Source organism: Dasypus novemcinctus, chromosome 10 (assembly GCF_030445035.2).
Source record: "Dasypus novemcinctus isolate mDasNov1 chromosome 10, mDasNov1.1.hap2, whole genome shotgun sequence".
NCBI lineage: Eukaryota > Metazoa > Chordata > Mammalia > Cingulata > Dasypodidae > Dasypus > Dasypus novemcinctus.
In genome coordinates, this window is record NC_080682.1 from 7,038,700 (window position 1) to 7,051,579 (window position 12,880).

The following is a 12,880-nucleotide window of genomic DNA, read 5'->3' on the forward strand; positions in this document are numbered from 1 at the left end:
TACCCCTTGATGTCCTTCCTCATCTCCCTGGGCCCTTGAGGACGCAGCTCAAGTCCTGTCCCTTCCCCAAGAAGCCTCCACACTGGCCACCTGGCTTGTACCTGCCTTACTTCTCCCTCAACACTGGAGGCTCCCAGGTGCCACAGCCCTGGCTGCAAGAACCACCACGTCTTCTCTCTGGCAGGGTCACTGAGGCTCAGGGAGGTCTCAGAGCTGGTGAGTGGGGAGCTGGGACTAGAACCCTGATCCTTTGCCTCCCAGGACCAGGAAATGCCAGGTGGTGCACCTAGCTCTCCGATGGATCAGCTCAACAGACCCGAAGAGATAAATAAGGCCTTTATACAGAGAGAGCTGGTGTAGCGGGGGCGGGCGGGCTGGCAGCGGCAGCTGTGGGCTTGGCAGGGCGGGGCAGGGCCGGGTGGCCCTGTTAGTTGGAGAAGATGCCCCGGAAGCGGGCCTTGTCCTCCTCGTCCTTCTGCCGCATCCGCGCCTCCAGGGCCCGCAGCTCACGGCTCACGATGGGCGCCAAGGCTGGGTCGAGCTCCAGCACCTTGGCAAAGTCAGCCTGGGCTTCCTGGGCATTCCACACGGCCGCATGGGCCTTGCCCCGTTTGAAGTAAGCCTTGACATTGTCTGCGGGGGACACCAGTGGGTAGTGGGCAAGTAAGGTCAAGAGTGGGGCCCCAGCCAGCTGCCCGGCCTCGCTTCTCGTGGGGGGCTTTATTGGGTCTGGCTCCCGGGGGGGCTTGGAACAGGGACAGCCGAGGGCTCGGTCTTGGGCCCCCATGCCCTGTGGTGATGGAGGGAGGAGGCCATGCCACCCACCAGGCCACCCAGCGGCCTAGCACCCACTGCTCACCGTCGTACTTGTTGAGGATGGAGGAGCAGTGGTCCAGCACCTCGTAATACTCCTCGGCCACCAGCTTGCACTGGCAGTAGTTGAGCAGCAGCGGTGTGATCTGCTGATCCAGCTGCATCCAGTCAGGGGAGCCAGGCTGCTCCTGGGGCCAGCGGGAGGGGAGAAGGTGTGAAGCCCCGGCCCCCCCCCAGCCCTGCCTCCCGCCCACCCCACCTGCCCCAGGCAGCACCTTCATCTGCAGGTTCTTGAGGCAGGCGATGGCGTCGTAGTACTTGGCGGCAGCCTCCTTCACCTGCCCCTCGCGGTACAGCCGGTTGCCCTCCTGGTGGATGACCGGCACCGCCTTGGCCTTCTCCTCGTCCGTCATGGCCCAGGGGTCCTGCTGGTAGGTGCCAGGATTCTCCACCTGCCAGAGCACAAGCCGCGTCAGGGCGAGGCTCCAGGGATGCCGCAGCTTCCCCAGTAGCAGACCTGCCTGGCACCTGGGCTGGCAGGACCTCCGACGGCAGACAGTGGAGGCAGAACCATCCGCTCATTCACCAACCGGTCAACAAATGCCTATGGAGCATCTCCTCTGGCCCGGCACTGATGCCAGGCCCTGGGAAACTGGATGGTGGAAATCCCTGCCTTTACAGAGCTTCTGTTCTAAGGGAAGAGTCCCTAAACAGGCAAGGAACACAGATTCCTCTGTGATTTCAGATCATGGCAAAGGCCGGGAAGGAAACTATCCCCACAAGGATCGAGAATAAAGAACGGCGAGTGGGCAGGTCACGCCTGTTGAGGGAGATGCTATCTGATACCTTAAGGGATAACCTGGGGACTGCCAGGGTCCCTCCCAAGTATCTAGCACCTGTCCCTGACCCCTCCCCCAGCAGTCCATCCGATGAGCCCACCGCCCCTGGGCAGGGCCACCACCCCTCTGAGGCTGGGCGATGCGCCTGGGTCCCTGGCAGCCACTCACCTTAAGCATCTCGATGTTGAAGATGAGAGGCTGGGGGTTCTGCTGCAGGGCGTCCAGGTCGGCATGGCCCAGGGAGCCGTGCTCGTGCATCTGGGCTATGCCGCAGCAGTGCCGCTGCCCCTCCAAGGGGTCCTTGCCCGCTGCAATGTTGCGGAGACTCTTGGCAACCAGCGGGTACAGGACCACGTGCTGCAGGAGGGCGGGTGGGTGCCAGGGGCTGTCAACAGGGGCCCAGCCCTCTCCCAGACATCACCCTCTGAGGCCCAGGGAGGGGAAGCAACTGGCCCACCCCACCCCCAGGACACCCCCACCTCCCAGCCCTCGCTCCCAGCGAAGCCCCCTGGCCCGAAGAGGCCCACTAAGAGGCTGGTGTGGTACAGGGAGACAGATGACCAGGTTGAGGGCCCCTGGGGACAGGGACTAGGGCAAGGCTGGACAGACAGACAGGACAGGCAGGTGTGGGGCAGGCACCTTGACGTCACAGAGGAACTGGGCTATCTCCCCCTCGCGCATGGTGCACACGATGGTCTCCCACACGGGCAGCTTGAACTTCTTGCCAATGATCAGCTCCATGGGCTTGCCGCGCGCCCGGCTGTCATCCAGCAGGGCGCCCTCCTCGTCGCTGTGCAGCGTCCGGTAGTGGAACGTGGCCTGTGGGCCGCATGTGGAATCAGGGAGGGGCCGAAACCCTACCCCCCGCCCCCCAAGGACAAGCCCCGCCCCCAAAAGACAGGACTCACCCAGGAGTCTCCACCCGACCTTGCACTTGACTTTACACCACCACCCAGGTGAGGCTAGTAAGTCACAGGGAGGGAAGCACGGGGCCCAAGCCCCACTGCTAGCGGGTCTGGCTCCAGTCACCCCTTCAACAGATAAGGACGGGGCTCCGACAGTGTGCTCAAGCTCTGTGCTAGACACTGCTGTCCAAATTCCCTGCCCTCAAGGAGTTCAAATTCCAAAGGAAGGAGACAGACAACAAACCAAAGGATGTGTTACGCCAGAGGGAGGATGCTATGGATCAAAAGACAAGCTACAGAGGAAGCAGCTGTGGCTCAATCAGCTGGGCTCGTGTCCCGGGGCTTCCTTGTGAAGGCAAGCTGGCCCATGTGCTGCAGAGAGCTGCTGCAGCAAGATGACACAACAAAGGGAGACAAGCAGACACAGAAAAACACACAGCAAATGGACACAGAGAACAGATAGCAAAACAAGCTGCAAGGTGGGGTAATAAGTAAATAAATCTTTTTTTTTTTAAGATGTATTTATTTATTTATTTCCCCTTCCCCAGGTTGTCTGTTCTCTGTGTCTATTTGCTGCGTCTTCTTTGTCCGCTTCTGTTGTTGTCAGTGGCATAGGAATCTGTGTTTCTTTTTGTTGCGTTATCTTGCTCTGTCAGCTCTCCGTGTGTGCAGCACCGCTCCTGGGCAGGCTGCAATTTCTTTCGCGCTGGGCAGCTCTCCTTACGGGGCGCACTCCTTGCACATGGGGCTCCCCTACCCGGGGGACACCCCTGCATGGCAGGGCACTCCTTGCGCGCATCAGCACTGCGCATGGGCCAGCTCCACACGGGTCAAGGAGGCCTGGGGTTTGAACCGCGGACCTCCCATGTGGTAGACGGACGCCCTAACCACTGGGCCAAGTCTGCTGCCTCTATTTTTTTAAAAAGACAAGCTCTAGACCACGTGACTCAGCAATGCCCCTAATAAGGCATATCCCCAAAGAACTGAAAGCAGGGACTTAGACAGATATTTGGACATCATCACAACATTATTCACGAACCCAAAAGGTAGAAGCAATCCAAGTATCCATCAACAAAGAATGGACTAAAAAAATGTGATAAACAGATGGCAATCGACAACTCCTGCTGCATGCTCCAACATGGATGAACCCTGAAGACATCATGTTGAGTGAAATAAGCCAGACACAAAAGGACAAACATTGTATGATTGCTCTTATATGTAAAACTTAGACTCAGCAAATTCCTAGAGGCAGAGAGCAGAACAGCGGTGAGCACACATGGCAGGAGGTGGGAGTGAGGAGTTATTTCTGAGCGCGAGTTTTCGTTTAGGTGACAAAAACTGTCTGGAAGAGATCATGGTGCTAGCTACACGTCTTGTCAATGTACTTTAATCCCGCCCCCCCTTTTTTTTTTTTAGGAGCCTCTGGGGATTGAACCTAGGACCTCGTACATGGGACTCAGGCACTCAACAGCTGAGCTACATCCACTCCTGTCAATGTACTTTATGTCAAAGAACTGTCCACTTAAAGTGGTTAAAACAACTTTTGGTTATGTATATTTTATCACCTTTAAAAATAAGCACATTTTTAAAAAATACAAGCTATAGCAAGATAAGAGAAATGGGGAGGGCTGGAATGGGGGGCACCGAGCATCGAGGCAGGGTGGTCAGAGGGGACATTTAAGCTGAGACGTGGAGGGAGTAAGGGAATGCGCCAAGGAGGCATCTGGGGTAGGAGATGGAGGTACTAGGCCAAAAGGACAGCAGATGCTGAAGTCTGATGGTGGGACAGTGGTTAATGTGTTCAAGAAGTAACAAGGAAAAATATTTGTAGTTCACCTGAAATTCAAATTTAACTGGACATCTGGCAACCCTAAACCAACTGGTTTGAGTCCAGAGCTCTTCTCTAAGCCACTCTGCCAGTTGTTCTCAAAAGAAAAAGAAAAAAAAAGCAGCCACAAGGCCTTTGGGGCAGATGCAGAGTGAACGAGGGAAGTGGATTCCTGACGGTGTCACAGTAGCAGGCTGGGGTGGAGACTTTGTCTTTCCCTCTGAGCGAGATGGAAGCCACTAGGTGACCCTGAACCCTGGGAGGGCAGGATCGGACTTGGGTTCTGCTGCTAGGATGAGAACAGGCTGGGGGGTAAGGGGGTGGCCACGACAGAAGCAGGGAGGCGAGTTAGGGGCTTTCTGCAATAGTTCAGGGAGACGATGGTGGCCCAGACTAGTGTGGGGAGAAGTGGTCAGAACCTGGACGTAATCTGAGGACGTGCTGTGGGATGTGAGAGTAGGAGCCATGGGTGACACCAACGTCTTGGGCCTGAGCAACCAGAAGGAGAGGGGCCCTTAACTGAGATGGGGAAGTCCTGGGTAGCGCAGGTCAAGTGTGAGTTGCCCATCAGACATCCAAGCAGAGGTGGTGAGTTGGGAGCTGGATATCAAGTTTAGTGGAGAGGTAAGGACCAGCGATACATGTCTGGGAGTCATCTAGGTATGGAGAGTTTTTAAAGAGATGAAATTGGATGAGATCATCTGGGGGTAACTGCAGAGAGACAACGTGTGAGGACTGAACACTTGAAAGGATATGGGGAAGCAGACTTGGCCCAGTGGTTAGGGCGTCCGTCTACCACATGGGAGGTCCGCGGTTCAAATACCGGGCCTCCTTGACCCGTGTGGAGCTGGCACGTGCACAGTGCTGATGCGCGCAAGGAGTGCCATGCCACGCAGGAGTACCCCCGTGTAGGGGAGCCCCACACGCAAGGAGTGCGCCCCGTAAGGAGAGCCGCCCAGCGCGAAAGAAAGTGCAACCTGCCCAGGAATGGCGCCGCACACACAGAAAGCTGACACAACAAGATGACGCAACAAAAAGAAACACAGATTCCTGTGCCGCTGACAACAACAGAAGCGGACAAAGAAGAACACGCAGCAAACAGACACAGAGAACAGACAACTGGGGTGGGAGAGAAGGGGAAAGATAAAATAAATAGATTTTTTTTTAAAAAAAGCTTTAAAAAAAAAAAAAGGATATGGTCAGACGAGGCCACGCTCTTGGCCAGCACACTGTGCTGTCCCTCTGAGCTCAGTTTCTGCATCAACAAATGGTATCAAGAATACATCTCTTGGGAAGCAGATGTGGCTCAACTGGTAGAGCGTCTGCCTACCATATGGAGGGTCCAGGCTTCCATCCCCAGGGCCTCCTGACCTGTGTGGTGAGCTGGCCCACGCACAGTGCTGCCACGTGCAAGGAGTGCCGTGCCATAAAGGGGCGCCCCCACGTAGGGGTGCCCTACACTGAAGGAGTGCGCCCCACAAGGAGAGCCACCCCGCATGAAAAAAGCACAGCCCACCCAGGAGTGGTGCGGCACACACAGAGAGCTGATGCAGCAAGGTGATGCAACAAAAAAAAGACACAGTTTCCCAGGTCTGCCGGATAATACAAGTGGACACAGAACACACAGTGAATGGACACAGAGAGCAGACGATGGGGGGGAAGGGAAGAGAAATAAATAATATAAGTCTGGGGGAAACGGACTTTGGCCCAGTGGTTAGGGTGTCCGTCTACCACATGGGAGGTCCGTGGTTCAAACCCCGGGCCTCCTTGACCCGTGTGGAGCTGGCCCATGCGCAGTGCTGATGCGCGCAAGGAGTGCCCTGCCACACAGGGGTGTCCCCCGCATAGGGGAGCCCCACGCGCAAGGAGTGCACCCGTAAGGAGAGCCACCCAGAGCGAAGGAAAGTGCAGCCTGCCCAGGAATGGCGCTGCCCACACTTCCCATGCCGCTGACGACAACAGAGGCGGACAAAGAAACAAGACACAGTAAAAAGACACAGAAAACAGACAACCGGGAGAGGGGAGGGGAATTAAATTAAAAAAAAAAAAATCTTTAAAAAAAAAAAAGAACACTTTGGGGGAGGGGGGGAGAAATAAAGTAAATCTTTAAAAAAATAATAATAATATAAGTCTTGGAAAAAAAAAAAAAGAATATACTTCTTTGTGCTTTGGGAATTCAAGGAAATAAACCTGTAAAGCATTTAGCAGAGGGAGCAGTCAATCAGTGCCAGTGGCTGGATATTTAATAAAGCCTGCTCCTGTTCTTGCCATGCCTTTAGTCACAGATTTCCCTACCTTTGTCACATTCTGTCCCTCCAGTATCCCCCTTACCAGGCTCCAAGCTCCAGTCCCTTCTCCCCAGGCCACCACACCTTGCACACACACCTACACACCCTCTCTTCCCAAAGAAGAGCCCTCTTAATGTAACGATGATCACTAGAGCTGTGCAGCTCCCCTCCAGAGCCTGTGCACAGGGTCAAACTAGAAGCTTCTCGTGCTGGCCAAGGGCCGGGAGCTGGGCAGGAGCACACGCTCATTCACAGTAGCCATGACATTTGGTGTCCCCAGAACCTAACAGGACCTTTATTCACCAGCTCAGTAAACATCTCTTTGCTGGGCGCAGGGGCTGCGTCTGGGAAGCTCCTTAGTTCTACAGACAAGTAGTGGCTGGGCAAAGCACTTGGGATGCCGGGACTCGGCGTGAGCAGAGGCAGGGGAGCCTGGAGGTGCGGGACGTTTGCGGGAGGGGGTTCGAGAGCATGGGGCTTGGGCCTGGATGTAGAAAACAGGGGAGAGGGGGCTCCTTTCCTTCCTAGCCTTCATCTGCCCGATGGGCGATGGGCGCCACGTCGAGCAGTCGGGAAGTTCCCAACGGGCTCTGGGCAGGCCGCCCGGCCCTCGGGGGCCCACTGTCCGGGTTTGTGCGCCCCAGCGCCTGTTTTCCCTTCTAAATAATGGGAGCTGTTCTAAATGTTCTCAGAAGGCCTTTCCAGCTACATATCCTGAACCGTGAGACCACGAGGAGCCCCTCCCCACCCAGAGCCTTCTCCAGTGCAGGGCCTGCCCAGAGCACTGAGGTCAAACGCCCGCCACTCGCTGTGGTGACTGACGCGACCCCACGGCCAAGCCCGGGGGCGGGGGAACCCTTCCTAATTCGCGCCCTCCTTAAATTCAAACCAATCAGCGTCGAGCTCTGCACGCGAGCAGTAGAGCCACTGGCCGCCGCTATCTGGGCATGCGCAAGCTCTCGCCTCAGGTCTCCCGCCTCGCATGCGCACCGCGCCGCAGAAAGGTGACGGGGTGTGGGGTAGCCACTAACCTTGGTTCCATCCCGATAGTCGGGGAGAGCTCCTCGGCCTTCCTGTATCACACGCTTGTGGATCCCGTCCGTCCGGAGGCTTGCGATGATATCCGCCATCCTCCTTCCCCGCTGCTCTCTTTCGGCAACTTCCGGACTCGTTCGGACCTGCTTCGGCAATGCTAACGCCTCGGCAGCTTCCGTGATGGCGCCATTTTGGTTGAGGGCAGAAACCAAAAAGGGGACTGAACACGGAAGTGGATGGTGATTGGTTCTCTGCCCCGCGGTTTAGCGCGCGGTCTGGCCAGGGGCGGGGCCTGAGAAGGTCTAGGGGAAGGTCCGAAGCCCGTCGGAGAGGCGGAGCCTGAGTCTGCTAGGCGGGGCCTTTGGGAAATGGAATCTGGGGAGGTTTTTAGATCTCAGAAGGGTCACAACTGTGGCAGGGGAGAATAGCTGGTGCGGGGTGTCGGTGATGGGGGGGATGTGCGGGAAGGGCACCTGGGGCATGCCCGTATGGCATATGAATATGTTCAAGTGGTCATGCCTTGGTGGGTGGAGACCCACACAAAACAAAACAAAACAAAAAAAATGGAATTGCTCTGACCTGCGGATGTCTCCAGCAGCCGCGCAGCAAGCCACGCCATTTAAAATGGTAAACCTAACAGAACGGCAATACAGCGAGTTAGGAAAAGGGAAGGGGGAAAAAAGCCCACCCATAATGTCACACCCTAAAATTAGTCATTTCTCTGTATTCTCTTCCGGATTTTTTCTTTTGCATGTCTTGACACTTTTGCAACCTGTATTTATTTTCTTAAACCCCACCCCCAAAAAAGGCGGGGAGGAGGATGAAAGAGACAAGGAGGGTTTCTGGGTCTCCGCGGGAAACTAAGCTCCCGAGAGACCGAGAGCCCCTGTGGGTGCTCGGCACCCCTGAATCCACAGTGTCTGGCGTATAGTAGGTGCCCAGTAAATACTGGGAGTACGTAAATGATAGAAATTAAGTGCTTTTGGGAATGTCTTCAATGATTCTCTCCGCCTGTGGAAACTAGTTGTAAACAACAGAACCTTCTGCTCCCACTTTGCAGGTTTCAGTCACCGAGTAAGGGCGGGGGTGGGGTGGGGAGGGGTGGTATCTTCATGTCATTTCCACAACTGCAAAGGCTTATTGTCCGTCCTCTGTGACCCAGGTGCTAAGCGCTTTAGATATTTATCCGGTTAATTTTCCGACAAGAAGTTGGGGTGGAACCTCTAAGGTGAAGGGGGAACATGTTTTGTTTGTTTCTTTTCACCAACACCAAGTTTCACAGGCAGGTTGTACCAAAATTTGAAGGAACAAGTGGTCTGTATCTTGTATGAATTGTTACAGAAAAGATAAAAAAGAAAAGATGACCAACATATTTTAAGAGGCTAGTTTAATCTCCATTCTTAAACCAGATAGTACACTACAAAGCAAGAAAAGTTTATACACCCATTTCACTAATATAGATACAAAAAATCCTAAATAAAATATTAAGCTAATAGAATCCAATAGTGTATTTAAAAATGGATCAGGGTCAAGTAGGATTTTATTCAAGAACATAAAAATGGTGTAACAGAAAAATCTTTTAAATAACTCACCATATCAGTGGACACACGAAGAAAACTCATTTAAAAATGCAGAGAAAATATGTGATGAAGGTCTATGACTATTTGTGATAAAGCTCACAGGAATAAAAAGGGAACATCTTCAGATTGATCAAAGCTACATCCTCAGATTGATAAAAGCTACATACAATTAAGTGTGATGGAGTAAATATCAACATTCTCTTTAAGATCCTGAACAAAACAATGAGGCTGTTTAGTATAATGTCTGAAGTCCTGGCCAAAGCAATAGACAAAAAGCAAAACAACAACCAAGAAAAGAGTGCATTGTCATTATTAGCATTTTCTACATACAATCACCTATGTAGAAAATCCAACAGAATCAACAGACTACTTTAACAAATTAGAGTTCGGTAATGTTACAAGGATATAACAGTAAGCTAGCAAAAATGAAAAACTACCCTCCACACCAGCAATAACCAACTCAACGTATAATAAGACACCATTCACAACACCAAAAGAGCCCATAAAGCATTTAGGAAATCCAAAGACAGCTTTCTGAAGAAAAGAAAAAGAACTCTATTAAATGACATAAAAGAAGACGTAATAGAAGTGACATAGCTTCTTAGTGAATAGAAGAACTTAACGTTTAAAGATGTCATTTCTCCTGAAATCAAACTAGAAATTTGATGAAATGCCAATGAAAATTGGGAGGATCTTTGAAGAACTTGAAAAGCATTTCTGTAAGATTTCTGTAGAAGAATAAAAGCCCAGGAAAAGCTAAGCCCAGTTTGAAAAAGACCAAAGAGGAGGGACTTCCCTTCCTTATTAGGACTCCCCACAAACCATCCTAGTAAAAAGCACATGACTCTGGCCAAAGGAATCAAAAAGCTGAGAACAAATGCACATGTATGAAACTATATACCTGATACAGAGTAAAAGTGGCACCACAATCCAGAGGGAGAAAGAGCTGATTGGTAGGTAGTATTGGAAAACTGGTTCACTCTTCATTGAAATAAATCTGGATCCTTCCAAAAGTGGACTCTATAGGCTTCTTTTTTTTCTTTTTCTTTTTCTTTAGGAGGTACTGGGGATTGAACCTGGGATCTGGTGCATGGAAAGCAAGCACTCAAACCACTGAGCTACTTCTCCTCCCCCATAGGCTTCTTAATATTAATTGCAATAATACCTAACATTTATTTTAAATGCTAACTATGTGTCAGGAACTGTTCTGTGCTCCTTACTAGGCATTCACAAATTCAACCCTTGGTTTAGGCTGAAGGAAGCCCTTTTATTAACTGCACTTGACAAATGAGGAAACTGAGGCACAGAAAGTTCATGTAACTTGCTCAAGGCAGGACCAAGATTTGGGTGAAGCAAGTAAGGGGTGCAAATGCAGGATTAAATTTATTTTTTTAATTTTTAATAAAACTTTAAAATTGTTTAAATACAGTTTAAAGTTAAATCAAAATTTCACATTTGATACTTTGTTCATCATGGATTTTTGGCATTAATTTTTATTTTTTTTAAATATGATTTTTCTTGCTTACTGAGTGCATTATTTTCGGCATCCCCTTAAATTTTGTACGTGAGGAAAGCCCTCCATCTCCTCACCCTAGACCCGGCCCTCCAAGGTCCAAAAGGTAGTAAGGGAAAGACCTGAAAGTCAAGTCCAGGTCGTTGGGCTTCAGAGCCCCATTCCTGACCACTTTGTTGCAACACATGTCTAGATAGTAAAACCGTAAGGGGACAGAATAAGATGTTGGAGAAGATCTTCATGACGTCAGGGTGAGAGAACATTTTCAGCAAGGCTCAAAGTGAAGGATTATTCTCTATCCAAGGGCACCTTGCATGAACTATGAACAGGGAGTCTGACAGGGAGGAGATATTTGCAACATTAAAAAATCAGCACGAGATTAATCATGAGATAGGTATAGCCATGCACATCAGTAGGAAAAAGACTTGAAATCTGACAGAAAAACAATGGACAAGGGAAATGAGCAGGCGATTCACAAAAGAGGAGCTGCCCAAACCCTCCAGTTGTCATGAAGCCAGATGAAAATAAGGTACCACTTTATAGTCATTAGATTGGCAAGCCTTTAGAGACCTGGATAGTACCAACCGCTGAGGGAAAACTGGAGCCCGGGAGGTGGGTGCGTAAACTGGTGCAGTCACACAGGAGAGCATCTGTGTACCTTGAGAAGTCACAGTGCGTGTACCCTATGGCCCGTCGGTCCTAGTCCTGGGCACCCTGCTCCAAGAATAATGCTCTCACATCCATGAGGGGACAGGATGAAGATGTTTAGGGCAGCGACATCTGTGATGGAGGTGTTGGGGTCAGCTAATGGCGGAGTGGATTATAAAAGTGGAGGATGCAGGGCATGGTATACCAAGCATGCAGCTGGGAGAAGCAACCAAAGATGCATGCAGGAAACATGAGTGTTCAGTGGGAAAAAATGAACTGAATGAGTTTTACATGATGACACCAGGTTTGTAAATTGCAAACACATCCGCAAAGGAGAGAGTACCATGTGTGGTGCAGGGCTAGGCAACATTCTAGAATGCAGGTGGAGCACACTGATGTGGGTCCTCCAGAGGGGCCTTCTTCATAGTGACAGCGTGTCACCAACTGAGAAGCAGGAGTGACTGGACTCTCTGGACCTGAGATCATAAAATGAAAGGGGAATGGGGATGGCAGTTTTGGGGAGCTAGGTGGGCCTGGGTTCAAATTCCAGTTCTACCACTTGAAGGCATTTGGGACTTTGGCAAATCATTCTTTCATCCCTTCCACAAATTTTGGGCATCTACTTAGGGCCAAACAGTGTTCTGGGCACTGTAAATACAGTGCTGGATGTAACAGGGTAAATGAGATAATTTTAGGTAAGTGCTCTGTGATATGAGACTGACTTTAGATGGCATAGTCAGGAATGGTCCCTCTGAGAGGTGACATTTGGCAGGGGCACAGATGACCAAAGGAACCCGTTGTGCGAAGAGCCAGGTAAAGAGCTTTCTTGGCATAGGGACAGTGTGGGCAAAGGCCCTAAGCTGGGAAGACTAAGAAGACTGGGTGAGGATGGAAGAGACAGGCAGTGGCCAGACCACACAGGGCTCTGTGGGTAAAAAGTTCAGATTTTACCCTAACGGCAATGGAAGACCAGAGGAAGGTTTTAAACAGAGAAGTGACATAGCCGCAGGCATTAAAAAACAAGAAAGTTTTATTGGAGATTCACCCACAGAGAGAGAGAAAAAGATCAGGGAGGTGGTGTTAAAATATGTTGTTGGGGAGCGGATGTAGCTCAAGTGGTTGAGGGCCTACTTCTCATGTACGAGGTCCTGGGTTCAATCCCCAGGACTTCCTAAAAAAAAAAAAAAAAAAAAATTCCTGTTGGCTGCTGGGGGAGACCGGATGGGAGGAGAGAATGGAATGGAATGGCAATCAACCAGCCTCAGTTTCCACATCGGCAAGATGGCGAGAATACTCCTCCCAGGCTGGGCGTGGAGAAGCAGTGAGGCCCCCGAGGCTCCACGGGCCTCGAGAAGCCGACAGCGCTGCAGAGCGCCCCTCCTCGCTCCTTGCGGCCGGGAGCCACGCGCGGAGGTCCGTCCGGGCCCAGCA

The 12,880-nt window shown here is 51.5% G+C and overlaps 1 protein-coding gene across 2 annotated transcripts; it reads right to left on the reverse strand.

The window, feature by feature from the left end:
• Positions 1 to 319: 319 nt before the first annotated feature.
• On the reverse strand, positions 320 to 8,342 carry AIP (AHR interacting HSP90 co-chaperone). Of its 2 annotated transcripts, none has more exons than XM_012520880.3 (7): positions 8,288 to 8,342; positions 7,705 to 7,928; positions 2,292 to 2,471; positions 1,821 to 2,009; positions 1,089 to 1,265; positions 868 to 1,001; positions 320 to 633 (listed from the first exon to the last, which is right to left on the reverse strand). In XM_012520880.3, the coding sequence occupies exons 1-7, from the start codon at positions 8,325 to 8,327 to the stop codon at positions 561 to 563; spliced, it is 1,017 nt and encodes a 338-aa protein (XP_012376334.2). In that variant the 5' UTR covers positions 8,328 to 8,342; the 3' UTR covers positions 320 to 560. The 2 variants fall into 2 exon arrangements, with proteins under 2 accessions (XP_012376334.2, XP_004481665.2); XM_004481608.3 differs by having other exon boundaries at positions 860 to 1,001.
• Between the last annotated feature and the right edge of the window lie 4,538 nt (positions 8,343 to 12,880).

Bases quoted from the DNA above. Each gene is read 5' to 3' on its own strand.
- AIP (XM_004481608.3), bottom strand. From the start codon at position 8,327: ATGGCGTGGCTTGCTGCGCGGCTGCTGGAGACATCCGCAG. The intron at 2,472-7,704 runs GTTAGTGGCTAC...TGCGGCCCACAG, and splicing joins ACTATCGGGATGGAACCAAG to GCCACGTTCCACTACCGGAC. The intron at 1,002-1,088 runs GTGCTGCCTGGG...CGCTGGCCCCAG, and splicing joins TCAAGAACCTGCAGATGAAG to GAGCAGCCTGGCTCCCCTGA.